Genomic DNA, 20,775 nt, shown 5'->3' on the forward strand with positions numbered 1-20,775 from the left:
GCTATTTACTGTTTTTTGTGGAATTTAAATGGTAAATGAAACACTTGTTACCAGAAGTTAAATTTAATTCCAGCTCCGTTGCGACTTCGTCAGTAATGGCGAATATTATCGGGAACGATACAGTTGTTATTGTGTAGCAGTATGTGTTTGATTCATAAGATGCAGACGTTGTAGCAAGCAAAATGTCGGAAAATCAAGAGGTGGCCAAAAGTGAACAACCTGAAGGGAGCAGACCTCTCAGCGTTGCATCTGAAACGTCATTGGAATCACATACAGATGCAACTGCAGAAGCATCTCAGCAGCCAACAAGTAAACATAAAAGTGAGTTCAAAATGTCATTGGACCCGGTAAATTGCATTTCCTACAATTGTGTGTTCTTAATATAGCATAAATCAGAACTTTTTTGAGCGCTGAAATACATCCATATAACAACGTGCAGCGGGACTGTAACACATAATTGTGTAGAGCCTACGGTAGGCAGTGCTAAGAGACTTCTAATAATTGATACAAATGAGCTCAGATAACTGCTCTGCAACGATGTGACCAATTTGAGCATGCAAACAAAGAAGTGTGTTCATATATTCTGCAATGCTATCAAATTCCGTTTGTTTATTAGTTGTTTTTCAGCATTGCGGGGAAAGTCTTTTCAGTACCTAGGTTTTGTAAGTTTCGTCGTAGTGCTTGTCATATTCGATGCTAAACTACCGAGGCAATCAAACAGTGATGAAACATGTCAGTTTTCATTGTATGACTGTCTGCATACAGTGGGCATGCCCCTACTTGAAAAGTCGAAAATTTCTGCCTTGGCTCATTTGTTTAACTGAATTTAGAAAATAAAACATTCTGTACAAACAGAAACACGTATAAAAGTCAAAAGTTATTTAGATTGATACACAGTATGACGCACTTTCTCGTTTTATCAGTTATTCCTTCGAAGCCAGAGTTTACTTTGCTTAACAGTAGGCCCTACCGTCAAACTTAACTTAGCAGCAAATCCAACAAAAGAGAAAAAATCAACATCAGATTTCTTGGCTTCCCTATTTTGTACAACTGGTATGTAATTGTTCTTTAGAAGTAAAATGTCTTCCGCATCAAATACACGGAAGGCACTTTGTTAATAAATGAATTAAAAATGCAGTGGTTATAATAATTGCAATTAAATTAGAATTTTATTTCCCCACAATAATTGCAAGCATATAGAACAAAATTGTGAGTAACTTCTCTTTCAAAATTTCAGTAGGCTAGTTCGGAAGCTTGAAGTTAAAAGTGTTCAAATGTAACAACTGTCGTGAGGTGTGGTATTGAGTGATGTCTGTAACAAAACTTTACGCCTTGCATATTTTTGGTGGGAATTAGATGTCAAAGAAGGGTAATTTGGCGATGCAGTTATCGTATGTACAATAAACTTTTTGATTCAAGTAACTTACTGGGTAACTTACCTGTCCACTTAAATTAGATGTAGCATACTTTTCGTTCCAATTAATGCATAATGAGGAGATCCTCCTGGGTGTAGAGCATTTCAAAATAAAACTACAAAATAACTATTACAATGAAAAGCAAACACGCTAATGTACCTTCCATAGGTCCCAAGTGACTTGGGGGAGGGGAGCAAGAATTATACATAGACAGTAGAGTCTCTCAACTTCCTGTTACTAAAATGTTCAAATACCTGGAGCATACCAGGAAGCAATCTTAGGTGCAAAGAAAATTATCCTAACTCATTTTATTTACAGAAAAAGAATAAAATGAAAATGACACTTAGGCATACCTTCCACATTCAACACTGTAGAGAATTGTGAAATAAAAACCAACATCTATCTGTGAAAAATCTTACGAAAATATTTTGGTTGACCTGTAGGTCAGAACTGTAAACAATTGAGAACTGAAAAGAGTTACCAATCATTTTCTTAATTCATATGTTGTACATCACTGTTAAATGTCTTTTCAGTGTAAAGAATGACAAGGACAGTTTGTGTGCACAAATGTTGTTACATCCGTATTCTGTTACTGTAAATTGAAAAGGCAGCTTCAGTGAAATAAAAGAAAAGATGCAAGCAATAATGAGAGACATTAATATTTTTTTTATGTATGCAGACATAAAAATTCTTCAAAGAACTGTTTCGTAAACAAATTCAAATATAAACAAGAAAATTCAATATTTAAAACTCTTCTACCATGCGTATAACATTATCGTCCTTGCTGTACCTGAATGTACTTAGCTGCCACTGTAACACCAGCTGGAGTGCAGATTGTGCTACTCTTCTGCAGCTTTACAAAGCCCTGATACAATCCCACCCTGATTATGGGAGTCTGGCATACGGTTCAGCATCACCCTCAGCATTTGCAAATACTGTGTCTGATTGTGACAGTCTTATTGCTAGTCTTTCCTAGGCAATTTCTGAATGGGTTACATCTGGTAAGTGGTGATGGGGGTTGATACGATGTTTATAAGTCCCTTCATTGCACTTTGCTTTCTGGGGTTTGTGCCTTTCTTCTTATTTTCATTTTTTTTCTTCTTTTTTTCCCCCGTATCTAGCCTTCATTGACCTTGGGGTCTTTTTTTTCCCCTGGGTTTTGCACTGTAGGTCATCCCTGATCTACAGTCATGTAGTCCTGTGTGTTCGAGGAATAAACGACTGATGACGTAATAGGCCTAGTTCGGTCCCTTCCTCATCCAATCAGTCAACCAACCAACCAACAATTGGTTCATATCCTTCGCTTTTCCGTTGTCATATCACCATTGTGAGCACTTGCATTGACCCTATTTGTTTTTCTTTTACATTCTCCGCCTATTCTCACAAATATTTTATCTTGTTGGTCTAGATCAGGGCCGGCCATGGTGCGCCAAACTTCACGCATGCAGTGTATGCTGGCAGCGAGTGGATCAAGGCCCGACCTGTCTTCACTTTGCTAGGGCCTCCTCGCAATACCTAGTACAATGCGGCACATCAGAGAGTATTGCTGTGTGGCATTTTCACTTCCATACATGCCTACAATGCATACAAATACTCTTGATATTCATACAGTTGCTTCTCTTTTCTCCAAAGGTCTCTCTAACTTTCCTGTAGGCAGCATCTACCTTTCCTTCTAGTGATATATGCTTCAAAGTCCTTAGATTTGTCCTGTAGCCATTGCTGTTTAGCCGTTTTGCACTTCTTGTCAATCTCAGTTTTTAGACGCTTCTTTTCTCTTTTGCCTGTTTCATTTACTACATTTCTATATTTTCTCTTTTCATCAATTAAGTTCAATATCTCCTGCGTTATCCAAGGATTCCTACTAGCCCATCTCTTTTTATCTCTTTGATCCTCTTCTGCCTTCACTATTTCTGCTCTCAAAACTACCCTTTTGTCTTCTACTGTATTTCTTTGCACTGTCCTTGTCAATGCCGCCTCTGGGACCCTTCAACCACCTCTGGTTCTTTCCATGTATCTAGGTCCTACACCCTTAATTTCCTAACTTTTTACACTTTCTTTATTTTACTCTGCAGTTCATAACCAGTGAATTGTGATCAGAGCCCCTATCTGCTCCTGGAAATATCTTACAGTTTAAATTCTGGTTCCAGAAGCTCTGTCATACCATTCCATAATCAGTCTGAAACCTTCCAGTGTCTCCAGGTCTCTTCCATGTGTACAACTTTCTTTCATGATTCTTAAACCAAGTGGTAGCGATGATTAAATTGTGCTCTGTACATAATTCCTTTGCCCCAGTCCGTAATCACCTATGTTTCCTTCTGTTTATTCTTCTACTATCTAATTCCAATCTCCTATTAAATAACTTTTCATCTTCCTTAACTATCAGAATAATTTCTTTTATCTCATTGTGTATTTTATCAAACTCTTTGTTACCTTTAGGGCTAGTTGGCATATAAACATGAAATACTGTAGTGGGCTTGGGCATCAAGTCTATCTTGGCAACAGTAATGCCTTCACTCCGCTCCAATGGTCCTGACACTACCAAATCCCATGTGTTAAGTTTCTGTGGTTGAGGCGAAGGTCCCCTGGCCTCTGAGGCTACCGGTCGCACAGCATAATGTGTCTCGGAACCTGTGTGTGTTGATACGGAACCTGTGTGTGTTGATACCAGAACCTCTCAACTGGTAGCAGATGGTGACCATGGGGCAAAACCTACCTCCTTGGTCTCTTCTCACCCTCAAAGTATACCAGCAGCATGATTCTCCCCAGTGGAACTGTTGCGGTTTTTCCCACCACCTGGCTGAACTATGACATTTGTTAAACAATTCTCCTGTTTTCTGCACTGCCGTTCAGGAAACTTGCTTTCCAGCAACATGTACCCCTGCCTTTCTTGGCTGGCTAGTAGGGATATTTTAAGAATCACGCCGACTATGATAGGATGTTAGCTGGCGTTTGCACTTTTGTTCAGGACTCTGTTTTATGTAGCGAACATGTGCCTCTTGATACAACTTTGGAGGCTGCAGTTGTTTTGAGTAAGAGCATCTCAGGATTTTACTGTCCATGATGGCTTCACCTAATAAAACGACACAAGCAAGAATGTTGGTAATGGTACATTTCAACCATTGGACCACGTATCCCTCCTTCGCAGGTTTGGGCGAAGATCACTGTTACAGGTACCAGTCCCCTGCAGGTGTACCTGGCGTTTCATTGAATGGTGCTGTCTTCACTGGCTCTGATGCTGTCACACCGAGTATTTTACTCTGCATTTGAGAACTATTAATAAACCTTTTGTGTCCACAAACCGTAGATGGGGTGAGTGCACTTATCCGTCACTACTCGCCACCTAGAGCCACATAATGCTCCATTCCATGAGTGGGAATTCTTCAGTGCCCTATCCCTTTACCCTGATAAAGCCCCAGCACCTGACTGCATCCACAACCAAATGCTCAAACACCTGTGGGTGGACTGTCAGCAGCATCTCCTTACCATCATTAGCCGTATCTGGAGTGAGGCTGAGTTCATGCCTCAATAGTGAGAAAGCATTGTCATCTTGGTACTGAAACCGATTAAGTACCCTCTAGAGATGGGCAGCTATAACCCAGTTAGTCTCACCAACCCCCCTGCGGGTCGGTGGTAAGAATAGGCCCGCGGTATTCCTGCCTCTCGTAAGAGGTGACTAAGAGGAGTCTCAACTGTTCAGCCTATAATGTGATGGTCCCCTATGGGGTTTGACTACTACCTTTCCAAATTTTCCGTTAGTACGTACCATTTGGGGAAGGATGCCTTACGTGGTGCATTCTATATCCATCTTGCCCCAAGATCTGGCATATTCGTTATTGTCATGGAGTTGGACTTACACTGAGCTTCCGGCCACATCAGTTATAGTGTGTTCCGGGTAGCCTACATTCCATCCATAGTGCACTTCCATCTTTGCTCCCTTTATTAATGGTTATTCGACACCCGACAACCAGCATGGTAGCCAGTCTGTTGTGGTGGGGTCGTCATGTACCCTCTTGGTGGTAGCCCTCTGACTACACAGGGATCACACTGCTGATGCCTGAGCTGCTACCTCCCTACATATGCCGAGGAGTAGATGCCTATCCCTCTGGGGCATCGGGACTCCCGGCAAAGGCTATCCTGCCAGGTGGTCTTTGCTGTGGCTGGGTGGTGCCCGTGGGGAGAGCCCCTGGTTGGAGTGGGTGGCATCAGGGCGGATGACCCGCAATGAAGCGTGGTACATCATCTCTCGCTGGTGGGCCTCCACCAGCAGTCTCTAAGCGATCGAGGTCTAACCTCAATGGGAAGAAATTTGATCCTAGATCATTTCCCTCCCTGGCCACTCCATGGGAGGAACGTATGGCTAAAGAAGGCAGTGGAGATTATTCACCCTGGTACCTCGTGTGTACGCGAGTTGATGGGGAATCATTTATGTCGACCAAGCCCCAGTTTTTTGTGAAGCATTTAGAGGACAAGTTCGGGGAGGTGGAGGGCTTGTCCAAAATGCGCTCTGGGGTCAGTTCTCATCAAAACAGCATCCTCTGCCCAGTCACGGAGGTTGCTCACTTGCGACAAGTTGGGCGATGTTTCTGTCACCAACACGCCCCATAAGAGTTTAAACATGGTCCAGGGTATTATATTCCACAGGGATCTTCTTCTGCAGTCGGACGATGAACTACGCGCCAACCTAGAACGACGAGGTGTTCACTTCGTCCGGCGCGTCCATCGGGGTCCGAGGGATACACAGGTAGCCACCGGTGCCTTCATCTTGGCCTTCGAGGGCGACGTCTTACCCGAAAAGGTCAAGGTGATGGTTTACTGCTGTTATGTGAAACCGTATATCCCTCCTCCAATGCGGTATTTTAAATGCTGGAAGTTCGGGCACATGTCATCCCGCTGTACTTCTGGCATCACATGTCGAGATTGTGGACGTCCTTCGCATCCCAATACTCCATGTGCTCCGTCTTCCATCTGTGTTAAGTGTGGAGAACACCATTCCCCCTGGACCGCCTGGCCTACTCCGAGGCTAAGCGGAAATACGAGAGGCTCCATCCTGTGCCAATGACGTCGACCTACGCTGCTGCTGCAACAACGGTTCTCCCATCATCACATACGGCTGGCTCTAAGATCGGTCAGCATCCACCGGCCCCCTTGATTGTGGGGGGCACTTCACTCCCTGTTGCTCTTGCTCCATCTCCTTCAGGAGCAACCCCCCCAACCATCGGGGACGCCAGTCCCCACTTTTAAGCCGGAGAAGTGTCCGTCTACTTCAGCTTCTACATCTACATGATTACTCTGCAATTCACATTTAAGTGCTTGGCAGAGGGTTCATCGAACCACAATCATACTATCTCCCTACCATTCCACTCCCGAACAGTGCGGGGGAAAAATGAACACCTAAACCTTTCTGTTTGAGCTCTGATTTCTCTTATTTTATTTTGATGATCATTCCTACCTATGTAGGTTGGGCTCAACAAAATATTTTCGCATTCGGAAGAGAAAGTTGGTGACTGAAATTTCGTAAATAGATCTCGCCGCGGCGAAGTAGTCTTTGCTTTAATGACTTCCATCCCAACTCGCGTATCATATCTGCCATTCTCTCTCCCTTATTACGCGATAATACAAAACGAGCTGCCCTTTTTTGCACCCTTTCGATGTCCTCGGTCAATCCCACCTGGTAAGGATCTCACACCGCGCAGCAATATTCTAACAGAGGACGAACGAATGTAGTGTAAGCTGTCTCTTTAGTGGACTTGTTGCATCTTCTAAGTGTCCTGCCAATGAAACGCAACCTTTGGCTCGCCTTCCCCACAATATTATCTATGTGGTCTTTCCAACTGAAGTTGTTTGTAATTTTTACACCCAGGTACTTAGTTGAATTGAGAGCCTTGAGAATTGTACTATTTATCGAGTAATCGAATTCCAACGGATTTCTTTTGAAACTCATGTGGGTCACCTCACACTTATCGTTATTTAGCGTCAACTGCCACCTGCCACACCGTACAGCAATCTTTTCTAAATCGCTTTGCAACTGATACTGGTCTTCGGATGACCTTACTAGACGATAAATTACAGCATCATCTGCGAACAACCTAAGAGAATTGCTCAGATTGTCACCCAGGTCATTTATATAGATCAGGAACAGCAGAGGTCCCAGGACGCTTCCCTGGGGAACACCTGATATCACTTCAGTTTTACTCGATGATTTGCCGTCTATTACTACGAACTGCGACCTTCCTGACAGGAAATCACGAATCCAGTTGCACAACTGAGACGATACCCCATAGGCCCGCAGCTTGATTAGAAGTCGCTTGTGAGGAACGGTGTCAAAAGCTTTCTGGAAATGTAGAAATACGGAATCAACTTGAGATCCCATGTCGATAGCGGCCATTACTTCGTGCGAGTAAAGAGCTAGCTGCATTGCACAAGAACGATGTTTTCTGAAACCATGCTGATTACGTATCAATTGATCGTTCCCCTCGAGGTGATTCATAATGTTTGAATACAGTATACGCTCCAAAACCCTACTGCTAACCGACGTCAGTGATATAGGTCTGTAGTTCGATGGATTACTTCTACTACCCGCTCTCGCTCGGAAGGGATCCCTTGCGTCACTCCTTTCCCAGGTTCCTACCAGCGGCACAGCAGACACCCACCAGTGGCTGAAGAAGGCACAGGTCGCTGGTCGTCGAGCTTCGCGCTCATCTTCGGTCCCGGAGACTGACTCCACTAAGCCCTCCAAGCAACGGCAACCTAAGGAACAGTGAGAGAAAGCAAAATTGATGACCCGTAAGACCAAGGCACCTGCGGTGGCACCTACTCCACCACTACCTACAGGCTCCGCGTCTGAGGATGAGGTGGAGATTTCTTGCGTCTGCTGAGGACCTCGATCTCGCCGGTCCCTCAGACGCAATGGATAGCACTTGTGCAGGTGCTCCATCGGAGGCAGCAGGTGACCCAGCGGCGTAATCTGCCTCTCCAGTCCCTTCACACCTTTCTGAGCCATGGAAAATATCATCCTCCAGTGGAACTCCAGTGGTTTCTTCCACCATCTAGCTGAGTTCTGACGACTTATCAGCCTTCACCCTTTCTTCTGCATTGTTCTTCAGGAAACTTGGTTTCCAGCGATGCGAACCCCCGCCCTCCGTGGCTATCGGGGTTATTGTAAGAACCGGGCAGCTTATGAAAGGGTGTCTGTTGGCGTCTGCATCTATGTCCTTCACTCACTTCACAGCGAGTCTGTCCCTCTACAAACACCTTTAGAGGCTGTCGCTGTTCGGGTGTGGACGCCACAGGCTGTTACCGTCTGCAGTCTTTACCTTCCACCAGATGGTGATGTCGCGCAGCATGTCCTGTCTGCACTGATAGCCCAATTGCCGCCACCTTTCTTGTTACTGGGCGACTTCAATGCCCATAACCCTCTGTGAGGTGGGTCAGTGGCAACAGGTCGAGGCACCACCATTGAGCATTTATTGGTGCAGCTCGATCTTTCGATTTTAAATGATGGTGCCTTCAACCACTTCATTGTGGCGCATGGCACATACTCCGCCATTGACCTTTCGATCTGCAGCCCTAGCCTCTTACCGTCTGTCCAATGGAGTGTGCATGACGACCTGTGTGGTAGTGACCACTTTCCGATCTTTCTGTCACTGCCACAGCGTCAGTCTTCTGGGCGCCCTTGCAGGTGGGCTATGAATAAGGATGACTGGGACTTGTTCTCCTCCACTGCCGCTATTGAGCCTCTCTCGAATGATTACATTGATGCGGTGGCTCACTCGGTCACCATTGGCATCGTTACTGCTGCAGAATCTGCCATTCCCTGTTCTTCTGGGTCCCCTCGGCGGATGACTGTGCTTTGGTGATTGCCTGAGATCGCTGAAGCGATTAAAGATTGCCGGCGGGCGCTCCAGCGTCACAAGCGACGTCCCTCCATAGAACACCTCATCGCCTTCAAACTGCTGCGTGCGTGAGCCCGCCGCCTTATCCGCCAACGCAAGCAGGTGTGCTGGGAGCGGTATGTGTCCACCATTGGCCTCCATGTCACTCCATCGCAGGTCTGGGCCAAGATTCAACGCCTCTATGGCTATCGGACCCCTGTCAGCGTCCCTGCGCTCTCACTGAATGGAGCAGTTTGTACTGACTCTGACGTAATTGCCAACCGCTTGGCAGAGCATTTTGCTCTGAGTTCCGCTTCTGCGAATTACCCACTGGCCTTCCGCTCCATTAAAGAGCGGATGGAATGTCGGAGCCTTTTATTTCGCACCCACCATCCTGAATCTTACAATGTTCCATTCAGTGAGTGGGAATTTCACAGTGCCCTAGCCGCTTGCCCTGATACCGCTCCTGGGCCAGATCGCATCCACTGTCAGATGCTGAAACACCTTTCAGTGGACTGCCAGCGTGGCTCCTCGACCTTTACAACCGTCTCTGGGTTGAGGGTGAGTTTCCGTCGCAATGGCGGGAAAGCATTGTTATCCCCGTTTTGAAACCTGGCAAGAACCCTTTGGAGGTGGACAGCTACCACTCAATTAGCCTCACCGACATTCTTTGCAAGTTGCTCGAACTGATTGTGAGCCGGTGATTGAGTTTGGTACTCGAGTCACGGGGCCTCCTGGCTCCGTCTCAGGGTGGGTTCCGTAAAGGCCGTTCTGCCGCCAACAATCTAGTGAGCCTGTAGTCAGCCATCCGTACGGCCTTTGCCCGCCGTCAGCACCTGGTCGCTGTCTTTTTCGACATGCGGGAGGCGTACGATACTACGTGGCGCCATCACATCCTCTCTACACTTCATGATTGGGGTCTTGGGGTCCGCTGCTGATTTTCATACACAATTTTCTGGCACATCATATCTTCCATGTGCAAGTTGAGGCCTCTCATAGTTCCTTCAGAGTTCAGGAGAACGGGGTGCCACAGGGATCTGTTTTAAGTGTCTGCCTGTTTTTAATAGCAATTAACGGGCTCGCTGCGCCAGTGGGAACGTCTGTCTCAGCGTCTTTGTATGCTGACGACTTCTGCCTTTACTGTAGCTCTAACGGCATTGTAGCTGCTGAACGTCAGTTGCAGGGCGCTATCCGCAAGGCGCAGTCTTGGGCTGTAGCGCATGGCTTTCAGTTTTCGGCAGCCAAGACCTGCGTTATGCATTTCTGCCGGTGACACACTGTTCATCCTGAGCCGTGGCTTTACCTTGATGGCAAACTTCTTGCTGTGGTGGAGTCACATAGGTTTTTGGGTGTGGTTTTTGATGCCCGGTTGACGTGGCTGCCTCGTATTCGGCAGCTTAAACAGATGTGTTGGCGGCATCTAAATGCTCTGTGATGCTTGAGCCACACCAGCTGGGGTGCCGACCGATCTACCCTCTTACGGCTCTACCAGGCGTTAATCCAGTCTCGTCTGGGTTATGGGAGCCTGGCTTATGGCTCAGCATCCCTATCTGCGTTGCGGGTGCTGGACCCAATCCTACACAGCGGAATACGACTTGCCACTGCTGCCTTCCGGACCAGCCCAGTTGACAGCATACTTGTGGAGGCAGGTGTCCCTCCACTGCGGTTAAGGCGCCAACATTTACTGGCCGCTTATGCTGCCCATGTTTGTAGCTTCCCCTGGCATTCAAATTATCGTCTCCTGTTCCTGCAGTCAGTCGTCCATCTCCCAGAACATCGGCCCTGGTCAGGTTGTACAATCGCTGTCCGCGTCAGAGAGCTTCTCTCCGGGCTTGGGGTTTACCCTGCTGCGCCTTCTTTCCGGGCCCCTCTGCCTACACCCCTGTGGTGTGTGCCTCGCCCTTGCCTTCGGCTCAAATTGGCACAGGGCCCGAAGGACTCAGTCCCTCGGGAGGCCTTCCGCCGCCGCTTTTATTCCATCGTAGCCACGTATCAGGGCTCTAGCATTGTATACACTGACGGTTCGATGGTTGCTGATCGGGTCAGTTATGCTCTAACTGTAGGGGACCATTACGAACAACAATCCTTGCCGGCTGGCTGCAGCTTTTTCACTCCTGAGATGGTCGCTATCTTTTGTGCCCTAGAGTATATCTGCACCTGCTCAGGTCAGTCCTTCGTTATCTGTAGCAACTCCCTGAGCAGTTTACAAGCTGTCGGCCAGTGCTTCCCTCGTTCTCGTCTGGTGATGGCTGTCCAGGAGTCCCTGTATACTCTTGCCCATTGCGGCCCCTCTGTGGTATTTGTGTGGACCCCAGGCCATGTTGGGATACCTGGCAATGAACATGTAGACCGCCTGGCGAAAGAGGCGACCAGTGAACCATCTCTGGACATTGGCCTCCCGGAGACTGATTTGCAAGTGATCTTACGCCGCAAAATTTTGGTACTTTGGGACACTGAATGGCGCGCCCTGCCTTCACGAAACAAACTTCGGGCCATCAAGGAGGCTACCGGTGTGTGGTGCTCCTCCTTGCGGGTCTATCGCAAGGAGTCTGTTGTCCTCTGTCGGCTGCGCATTGGGCACACATGGATGACGCATGGCCACCTATTGCGACGTGAGGACCCACCTTTATGTCGCTGCGGCTCCGTTTTGGCAGTGGTCCACATTTTGTTGGAGTGTCCACTTTTAGCTGTGCTCAGGCAGACATTCGCACTGCCTGACATGCTCACTGCCCTTTTAACAGATGACTCTGCCATGGTGGACTTAGTTTTGCGTTTTATTCTGGCAGGGTTTTTTTATCATTTAATCTGAGTGTTTTTTATGTCCTTTTTGTTTTGATTCTGGCATTTGACCTACGATTTTAGACTGAGTTTTTAATGTGTTATCGGTGGTTGGCTTTTCCTTTTTTATCTCTATGGTTGGCCAACCACTGTCACACTCTGTGTGATCCTAAATCGTTTTGTTTGATCTGTGTCTTGTGTCTTTCTTGTCCTGTATCGTCTGTCATCTTTTCCATTTTTCGTTTTTATTCTGTGTGGATGTTTTTAAGTTTTGGAAAAAGGGACCGATGACCGAAGCAGTCTGGTCCCTTAAATCCCACAAACCAACCAACCAAGTCTCACCAATGTTTTCTGTAAGTTGCTAGAACGCTGGTGAGCTGACGGCTGTGTTGGCTTTCTTAACTCTTAGGACCTTCTGCCTCCATCCCAGGCTGGTTTTCACCAAGGCTGTTTCACTGCTGATAACTTGGTTTGCCTGGATTGAGCCATCTGGACAGCTTTTGCCCGATGTCAACAGGTTATTGCTGTCTTCACCAGCCTACAAAAGGCTTACAACACCACATGCTTGATACCTTACATGAGTGGGGTCTCTGGGGCCCACTTCGTATTTTTGCCCAGAACTTCTTGTGCACTGTACTTTCTGGGTTAGAGTTGGTGCCTTCCATAGTATCCCCCCATATCGAAGAAAATGTGGTCTATTAGGGCTTGTTATTGACTGTCCCTCTCTTTCTAGTACCCATCAGTGGTATAAAAGCAGTTGTCAGGTCCTCCGTATCACCCTCCTTGTATGCTTATTATTTTTGCTTTTGCTATTGCTGTCTGTAGTGTGGCTGTTGCTGAACAGTGACTGCAGGATACCATTCAAAAGGAACAGTTATAGGCCCTCACCCGCTGTATTCAGTTTTCCGCTGCCAAGACTCGTGTCATCCACTTCTGTTTATGTTGAACTGTTCCTCCAAAAGCAGAACTTTATGTTGACGACCAATTAGTCAATCTGGTGGAGACTTAGTGCTTCTTGGGACTGGTCTTCAATGCCCAGATGATGTGTCTTCCCCACTTTTGCAAATTTAAGTAAATGTGCTGGCTCCACTTTAATACACTTCATTCCCACAGTGACACCAGCTGGACCCTTATGTGGTTATACAAAGCCCATATCCTGTGCCGTCTTGATTATGGGAGTCTGGCATGTGGTTCGGTATTGGCCTCAACATAGCGGTCACTGGACCCAATACACCACTGTGGGATTTGATTTGCAACAGGAGCCTATTGAACTAGCTCCATGAGCAGCCTACTCGTGGTGACAGGGGTCCCTTCATTGTGGATCAGACATCAACAACAGTTACTCAATTATGTTACACATGTTTGCAGATTTCCGGAGCATCCACACTACTGTGTTCTTTTTCCCAATACTGAGAGCTGCCCCCACCACAACAGGGACCCAGAAATGAGGTCACAATTGTAGGTTGACAACAGTGTCTCTGCTCTGAACTCCAACTTCCCCCATTGTCACCTCTTGTCAGGGAACCATAGTGTACATCTGTATGGTGTGTGGTGTGACCTTGGATGCCTTTGAACCAACAGATTCTGTTGACCGCCTATATTTTTGCTGCTTGTTGCTTGCTGGCTGTCCTTGATGGGTTTCTGAGTTCAGAACTGGCATTCATTGGCAGCTTAATAGCCATTGGCTGACCTGGCTTTGCATACACATGTGCAAGGCGCAATGAACTATGCTCCCTGCTGAATAGCTGCTGTGTCTTCACTGATGAATTGGTGGCCATTAAACAAGTTCCTAGCCATGCTCTGTATTGCACTAGCAAATCCCTCTAACCTGCAGCATTTCTCTGCGCAGCCTTCGGGCTATAGACCAGTGCAGTGCTATCCTCATCACCCATTAGCCACGACTATCCTGGGTCTTCTTCCTGACCTCCATAAAGCTGGATGGCCAGTCGTCTTTTGTTTGAACCTCTAGTCATGTCTTGATCTGGGGGAACAAACATACTGACCATTTAGCAAAGTTGGCTACCGAGATGCTGATTTTGGAAATGGGCATCCCAGAACTGGACTTTCAATTTACTCTGTGCTGCCAACTGTTGGAAGTCTGGAACTCAGAATGGTCTGCTCTGGACACCCAAACAAGCTGAGGGCAATAAGTGAGACCGCAACCATGTGGCAATTTTCTTTTCGCACTTCTCACAGGGAGTCCACAGTCCTGTGTCGTCAACACATTGGCCATATTTGACTGCCTATGGCCACATTCTCCATTGTGAAGACCCATCTTTCTGCCAGTGTGGTGCCTGGCTGGCAGTGGCCCATGTCTTACTAGACTGTCCAGAGTTGGTTGCTGTGGGATGATGTCTTAAGGTAACTGGTCTGTGAATACCAGGGGAAACCTTGAAAAAAATTGTCAGTTTTCTAAACAGTGTTACTCAAAGAATAAGATATGTAACCCCATATAATGCTTACCATCTTTTAAGACACCTTTTTGGGAACATGTTTATGCATGAACCACAGCTTTAGCTCTCACACTTTTTTAATTGTATTTTTATGTTGCAAGTGAAATAAATCATGCTAATTATTTATATGCAGCATACTTACACATTACTCAAGATACAAACAAAGTAGAAAGTTTATTCTTTCTTGCAAGTTCTTTACATTATTATCTTTAAAGCAGACTATTTAAAAGATAGTTCTGTCATAAATTGTGTTACAAAAATGTTTTAAATATGATTATCAAAAATTTTGGAAATGAATTCAGGGTTTTTCTTCAATAAAACATTTTATTTTCATAGTTAAGTCACAAGAGTAGTCCACTTTTTAGTTAAGCATGTTTTAAGACAGTGTACAAAATTGCAGCTCTCTATCTTTAATAGTGTTTAGCCAAAGTGTACCAGAACATGGAATAATTTAACTTTCGGGAAATTAAAGTTAAAACTTGCTTTTCCTATTAAAACTTGCAAGGCAATCATGCATCCCAGTCCATATTCAACTTGTTTGAGACTATTTCTTATGCTTGCTTCTTTGGTGGCTTTTAACACTGTTTCTTCTGCTTTGAAGAGTTTCCTACAGTCAATGGCTATTAGAGTTCTATGCATATTTAGTCCACCATGCACTCCCATCAGTTCCATAACATTAAGCCTTGGCACTGCACCCTCGTTGAAACATAGACCAGCACACCTATTTTCAAAGTATCTAGTCCTTCTAGAGCAGTTTTTGGTATCCATTCCCATATATAGTTGGTGACTCTTTCATTTGAATTTTGAGTCCTGCCATGCAAACATTTCTCTAATAATATTGTGTCACTAAGATCCCTATACATAGGTTTTATAGCAAGTGGCAAAGAATATTTATGGTTGTAGGTCTCACCTTGAATAACAGCTCTCAGGTAGCCACACCATGAATCACTGCCAGGTGGGCAGAGTGCATGACATGAGTTGTCATCTGTGGAAGATTTATGAAAAAAGGTAGCCCATACTGCATTTTTCATTCTCTCAAGGTCATTTTAATTTTGTCGTATCGCTTTTCCATAATAATACTGCAACCTGTCATTTCTTTGTCTGTAAACCAATCACGTCCACTAATGCACTTACCATCGCCTAATTTCTTTCCCATAAAATTCCTCATAAAGTTCCTCAATCCTGTACCTAACCTTTTTTGGACATGCCCAACACATTCCATTTTTTTTAGTTTTTGTGTCTGCACAAGGTTCGGATTCACAAACTTTTTGGTACTCTTTTGAGTCTCCATCTTCTGGGTAAGATGTATACATCACACCATATTTCTCCACTGACGTGTGAAATGTCTTCACAATACCTTCAGATTCCATCCCTCCACCATAACCACTAAAATTAATCAAATATTTATGATTTTCAGTTTCACTAGTACAGCTATGACAGTACTTGGTAATACAGTCCACATCAATGACTTTACTATTGTCCAAGGAAGTAGATGTCACTACACCATTTAGGGAACTATGGCCTCTTCATTGCCAGGATGCATACAGGGCTGCAGACATACATGTATTGCTGTCATTCATGTCTATAGTTTCCTGAGCAGCATTTTTCATGCTATCATTTGTTACTTCTTCTAGAGTCTGTAGAATAATTTTATTGTACCTGTCAAACCTTAGCAGGGGAGGTAAGTCCATGAGAGCACAGTAGTTGAAGTTGATTAGTGTTCTATCATGTTGTATTTCAGAATTAGCAGAGTTAATCCATTTGGTGAACCAACTTCCATAAAATTTACTTTGTTTAAAACCAAACTTCTTAGTTCTTCCCATTGTTTTCAAGTGGAATAAGAAACTCAGGCACACAATTACTTTGATGATGTAAACAAAATATTCACACCAAAACAACAGCAAACAAAAACTAAACTCTCTGTATAAACAAAAGATAAGAAACTATAAAGATTTTGCAGATTAGCCAACTTAAGGGACTAAACAGTAAAAAAAAAAAAAAAGAAACAAATGGGAGCAAAACTTTATTTTTAACAGAACTGGCTGTGTGCCTTGGGGATGTCGTGGTGTGTGCAGCCACTTTTAAATTCCTCTAACTTTCTGTGGTCCATTTTCCTGGAAGTAAACTTTGTCTCATTCAGAAAACTACAGAGAAATTTTTAATACAAAAATTAAAGAAATAGATTTTTTTTTCAATTATTCACTTACAAGTCCCCATAAACTTCCTAACATGCTCTCTCTGGTGCTAGCGGATGATGTGCCTGACGTGGTTTTATTTTTTACTTGTGAAGGCAATTTCTACTTGTCTCTGTGAGGTTGGCAATTTCCACTTGTCTCTGTGAGGTTGGCAATTTCCACTTGTCTCTGTGAGGTTGGCCTCATTGACCATCTGCTCTGGCCCAGGTGACCTACAGTGGCCATTGCTCAGTGGTCTGGACTGGCTCTTACCCTTCCCAACTTTTTATGCTCCTTATAGTTTCTGTTTTTAATGTTTTGTCATTCCTAAAATTTTACCGTCTTCTCTGTGCTGCTCATTTTCTGGGGGTAACAGAGGGTGCGGAGGTGGTGCTGGTCAGATGCAGAGGGTATGGCTTCCACTCCATACCATGTCTTACGGTCCTCCAACCACATTCTGGGCAGAGTAACTTCCCACCTTACTCCCTCTTACTCCTCTCCTACTTCTCCTTGCTTTTTATCTCTGTCTTATTGTATCTTGATTTCAGTTGGGCTTAAGAGATTTGCCTTTTGTATCCTTCCTCTGAGGATTGTTTCTGGTTTGATACGTATATAGAATGAAAGGACTAATGACCTTGCAGCTTGGTCCCTTTAACCCCCCCCCCCCCCTCAAAAAAAATAAAAAATAAAAAAAATAAAAACTGGGACATCTAGAACTCCAGGTAAGGGGAGCCTAACTGTTTGTGACTGCACCAGATGGGACTTGAAAACCTGAGAACCTAGTTCAAAAGCAGATTTCCTGGGCCATCACATCCAATGCTGTTACTACTGATCCCTCCAAACAACAACTAAGTACTGTCGTGGTCTTGAATGTGTTATCAGCTGCTTCAACAGGACTATGACTTCTTAAAATCATGCCCTGAAATGTGGTTCACTCTGTCTGAAATTTTGCCCGCCACACTTAAATTGCTTTTCATCAGCTCCCCCCCCCCCCCCCCCCCCCCCCCCAAATCACTGCAATATCCTGATCGGGTACTATGCTCTTTTTGCGCCCATTTCCATATCCTATGGCTCCTACCCTTGTGACCATCCCTGATGTAAGACTTGCCCTATGCACCCTCCTACCACCATCTATACCAGCCCTGTAATTGGCAAAAAAATCTACTACAAAAGGGAGAGCTACCTGTGAAATGACCATGCCATGTACCTGCCATTAGGTAAACATTGTTCAGACTTCTACATTGTTATGACTTCCACCAAGTTATCAATTTTGCTTTGATTTCAGCATTTCTTTCCAGCAACTATTCCTTTTCTTCTCTCCCTTTTGGTTTTCTGTATGTTTTATTTTCTGACCAGTCTATTTTTTCCCATCCCAACCACACCTGTCTGCCACATATAGTGCATTTAAGGCTTTTACACCTGTCTGCCACATATAATGCACTTACTGCTCTTATTAACTCTTGCACGATGCTTTGTAAATAATCTGTGTCTTGCTTACTTCCCAGTCTTCCATATTTAAGCTCTTGGGTTTTCAAATCTTGTCTGATGCAGTCCCCAGTAGTCACTTGTTCCTTCTCATCCTGTGCTGTAAGTTTTCGTAGACCTGTGTTCTGACGGTTTTACTGTAATTCTCACCATTTCCTAAACCTTGCCAGTCCTTTTCCCTCATCTCTCTTACTTTCCGTTTAAACCTTCTGCCAGAAGAGCAAACCACTGGCTCTGAAAGTTTACACTTTTCCATTAATATGCCTTCTCGTGCTGTTGCTTGCTGAGTAGATTTATTATATATCGAACTGTATTTTCAAAGAAGAATAACAAGATAAAAAGAGTAAATGAAGATATGGATGTTTCTTTGTAATTTTGAGTTGTGCTATGTATGATATTTATTGTGTCAGATCAAAATATGCTGCCGGAGTTGGTGGTCGTGTGTGTGAGGTATGCTTGCTTGTGTGAATGAATGGTGTTTGTTTCTCTTTTTCTGGTGAAGGCTGTGGCCTAAGGCTTATGTTTAAGTTCTTTTAATTGCACCTGTCTGCTACTTAGCATGTTATCTTTACTGTAAGTAGCAGTCTTATCTGTTCCTACATTGCTAGATCAAAATGTGTGTGTTATCCATAAGTAATGTAATTTTCTCTTGATATTTTTATGATGATTTTCTGTATTAGGTTAAACATATTGAAACTCATTAAAATGCCCGACATCCTTGATTGATATTTGTGAACTTGCTACAAACATTTCTTCCCAAGTTGTAACAGTTCATTTACTTTTTGTTATAGTTGATATTCTGATGAAGGCAACTGGAAATGCCCCAATTCTGAAACGGAAGAGATGGGCTGTTGAACCAGATAAAAAAATTGGATGGATAACAGAGTTTTTTAAAAAGCATTTGAGACTTGAGAAGTCGGAATCTTTAGTAAGTCTGAACATCAGAATTTACATTTGAGATTGATCTTAATAAAATTTGTCATATAGTAACTTGTCTTGTGTGACCTTGTTTGTTGAAATTCTTTAGTTATTGCTGTTTTTCAAAATATGGTTCAGATTCTTTTTAGAACATTAAAATTTAGTGTTTTACTATTTGTGTTATATTAATTTCATTTCTTTCTTTACAGTTCCTGTATGTCAACCAAGCTTTTGCACCTGCACCTGATAATACAGTGGGAAATCTTTATGAATGTTATGGAATTGATGGAAAGTTAGTCATACATTACTGCAAAAGTCAGGCTTGGGGTTGACACTCTGCATAAATAGTAACTTTATTTCAGCTTTGGTTAAAGGTCTCTCAGGCCAAGGTTTGGTGTGTTGCTGACACACATTCCAATACTAGCAGGCCACTGCCAAAAAGGTCCATTTTATTGTATTCCAAAATTGGGTGGTTTGCAGTTCCTCCCAAGATTTTTTACGCGCATATCATCCTAAGGCATGCTAGACATTTATTAAAATGTATAATTTGTTGCATTGCTTGTCAATAAATTTTCCAGCATTGGTTGTCTGTTAAGATCGGACATATAGGGTAATGCAGGAATAAGTAAACCAAATTTCTGCTGTACAGTTCCCTTGTAAATATATGTGTGTGTATATTTATTGAATGTAAAGATGATCACTACCTGAGGTTCGTAGTTTTCATGTCTGTGATATTTTTCTTTACGGTGTATAGAGCACTGTTTTGTTTTATTAATTGACTCGCCTATTCATATTTACTCATGATGTCATTCAGTGCTAAATCTGTCCTGTGTAAAATAAATGTAGTAGTTTTTATAATCTTTGATAATGGATTGAATGAAAAATAAATGTAAAATATTAAGAAACTGGTAGTTTACTGTCCTGTAAATTTCTGATCTGATGAAATGGTTTGAAGTGTGTATTGTTATATGGCATTTTCAGTTCTTGCTACTGTCGGCAATGAAGGCTGAGGGAAATGAAAGGAGACTCAAAACTTGACATTTACTGGAAATTAATTTCTTCTCTTATTTAAAACCAATTTAGTTTTCAGTTATTTGCTCTCTTAGGTAGGTATTCTGTTCCTAACATTATTATCTAAAAACAGATGACAATGTTGTCCAAGTAAGTGTTCATTTTGTATGATACTCTTGTCTGGTATACCAGACACCAGTGTCAGGTACTCCTTGATTCACTTGCAGTTCAGTGAGATCTGAAGCAAAGAACCAGTAGCCTGTTTGTAGCTTCTGTTTTATTTATTTTGGCCACTAACTATGTTAGATTGTAGCACAAACTTTACAGGATTTCTAGTATTGTAATTCCACTACTCTGGCTCTTGAAATCCAGTGTAAACCTGATGAGTTGCGTTTGGCCCTGTGGGTAGGGTTAAAATTACAAATTAAAAATTTCTGGGTTAAGTTCCGTTTTGGTTCTAGAATTTATTCTAACTTTAGCATGACTTCTCATCAGTTTCAGTTCTTTGTATGAGGGTTGGAACTTAAAGAGTGGCAACTATTTATTCACAACCAATACAAAAGAGTTATATGTTTGCACCTGTTACTGTCCTTCAAAGTAGTCACCAGTATTGTGTAGAACCCTTTGCCAGTGATGTGGAAGGCGTATTATACCGTTGGCAGAGCTTGTT

General features: G+C 43.8%; 1 protein-coding gene across 1 annotated transcript; it reads left to right on the forward strand.

Moving 5' to 3' along the window:
• The first annotated feature begins 76 nt into the window (after nucleotides 1-76).
• Nucleotides 77-19,999, forward strand: LOC124802593 (autophagy protein 12-like). The gene is made up of 3 exons (XM_047263471.1): nucleotides 77-321; nucleotides 18,968-19,104; nucleotides 19,304-19,999. The coding sequence occupies exons 1-3, from the start codon at nucleotides 183-185 to the stop codon at nucleotides 19,424-19,426; spliced, it is 399 nt and encodes a 132-aa protein (XP_047119427.1). The 5' UTR covers nucleotides 77-182; the 3' UTR covers nucleotides 19,427-19,999.
• The last annotated feature ends 776 nt before the right edge of the window (nucleotides 20,000-20,775 follow it).

Source organism: Schistocerca piceifrons, chromosome 6, assembly GCF_021461385.2.
Source record: "Schistocerca piceifrons isolate TAMUIC-IGC-003096 chromosome 6, iqSchPice1.1, whole genome shotgun sequence".
Lineage (NCBI taxonomy): Eukaryota > Metazoa > Arthropoda > Insecta > Orthoptera > Acrididae > Schistocerca > Schistocerca piceifrons.

Coding starts and splice junctions, on each gene's coding strand:
- LOC124802593 (XM_047263471.1), top strand. CDS start 183: ATGTCGGAAAATCAAGAGGTGGCCAAAAGTGAACAACCTGAAGGGAGC. Junction 322..18,967: donor GCCAACAAGTAAACATAAAA/GTGAGTTCAAAA, acceptor TTTTTGTTATAG/TTGATATTCTGATGAAGGCA. Junction 19,105..19,303: donor TTGAGAAGTCGGAATCTTTA/GTAAGTCTGAAC, acceptor CTTTCTTTACAG/TTCCTGTATGTCAACCAAGC.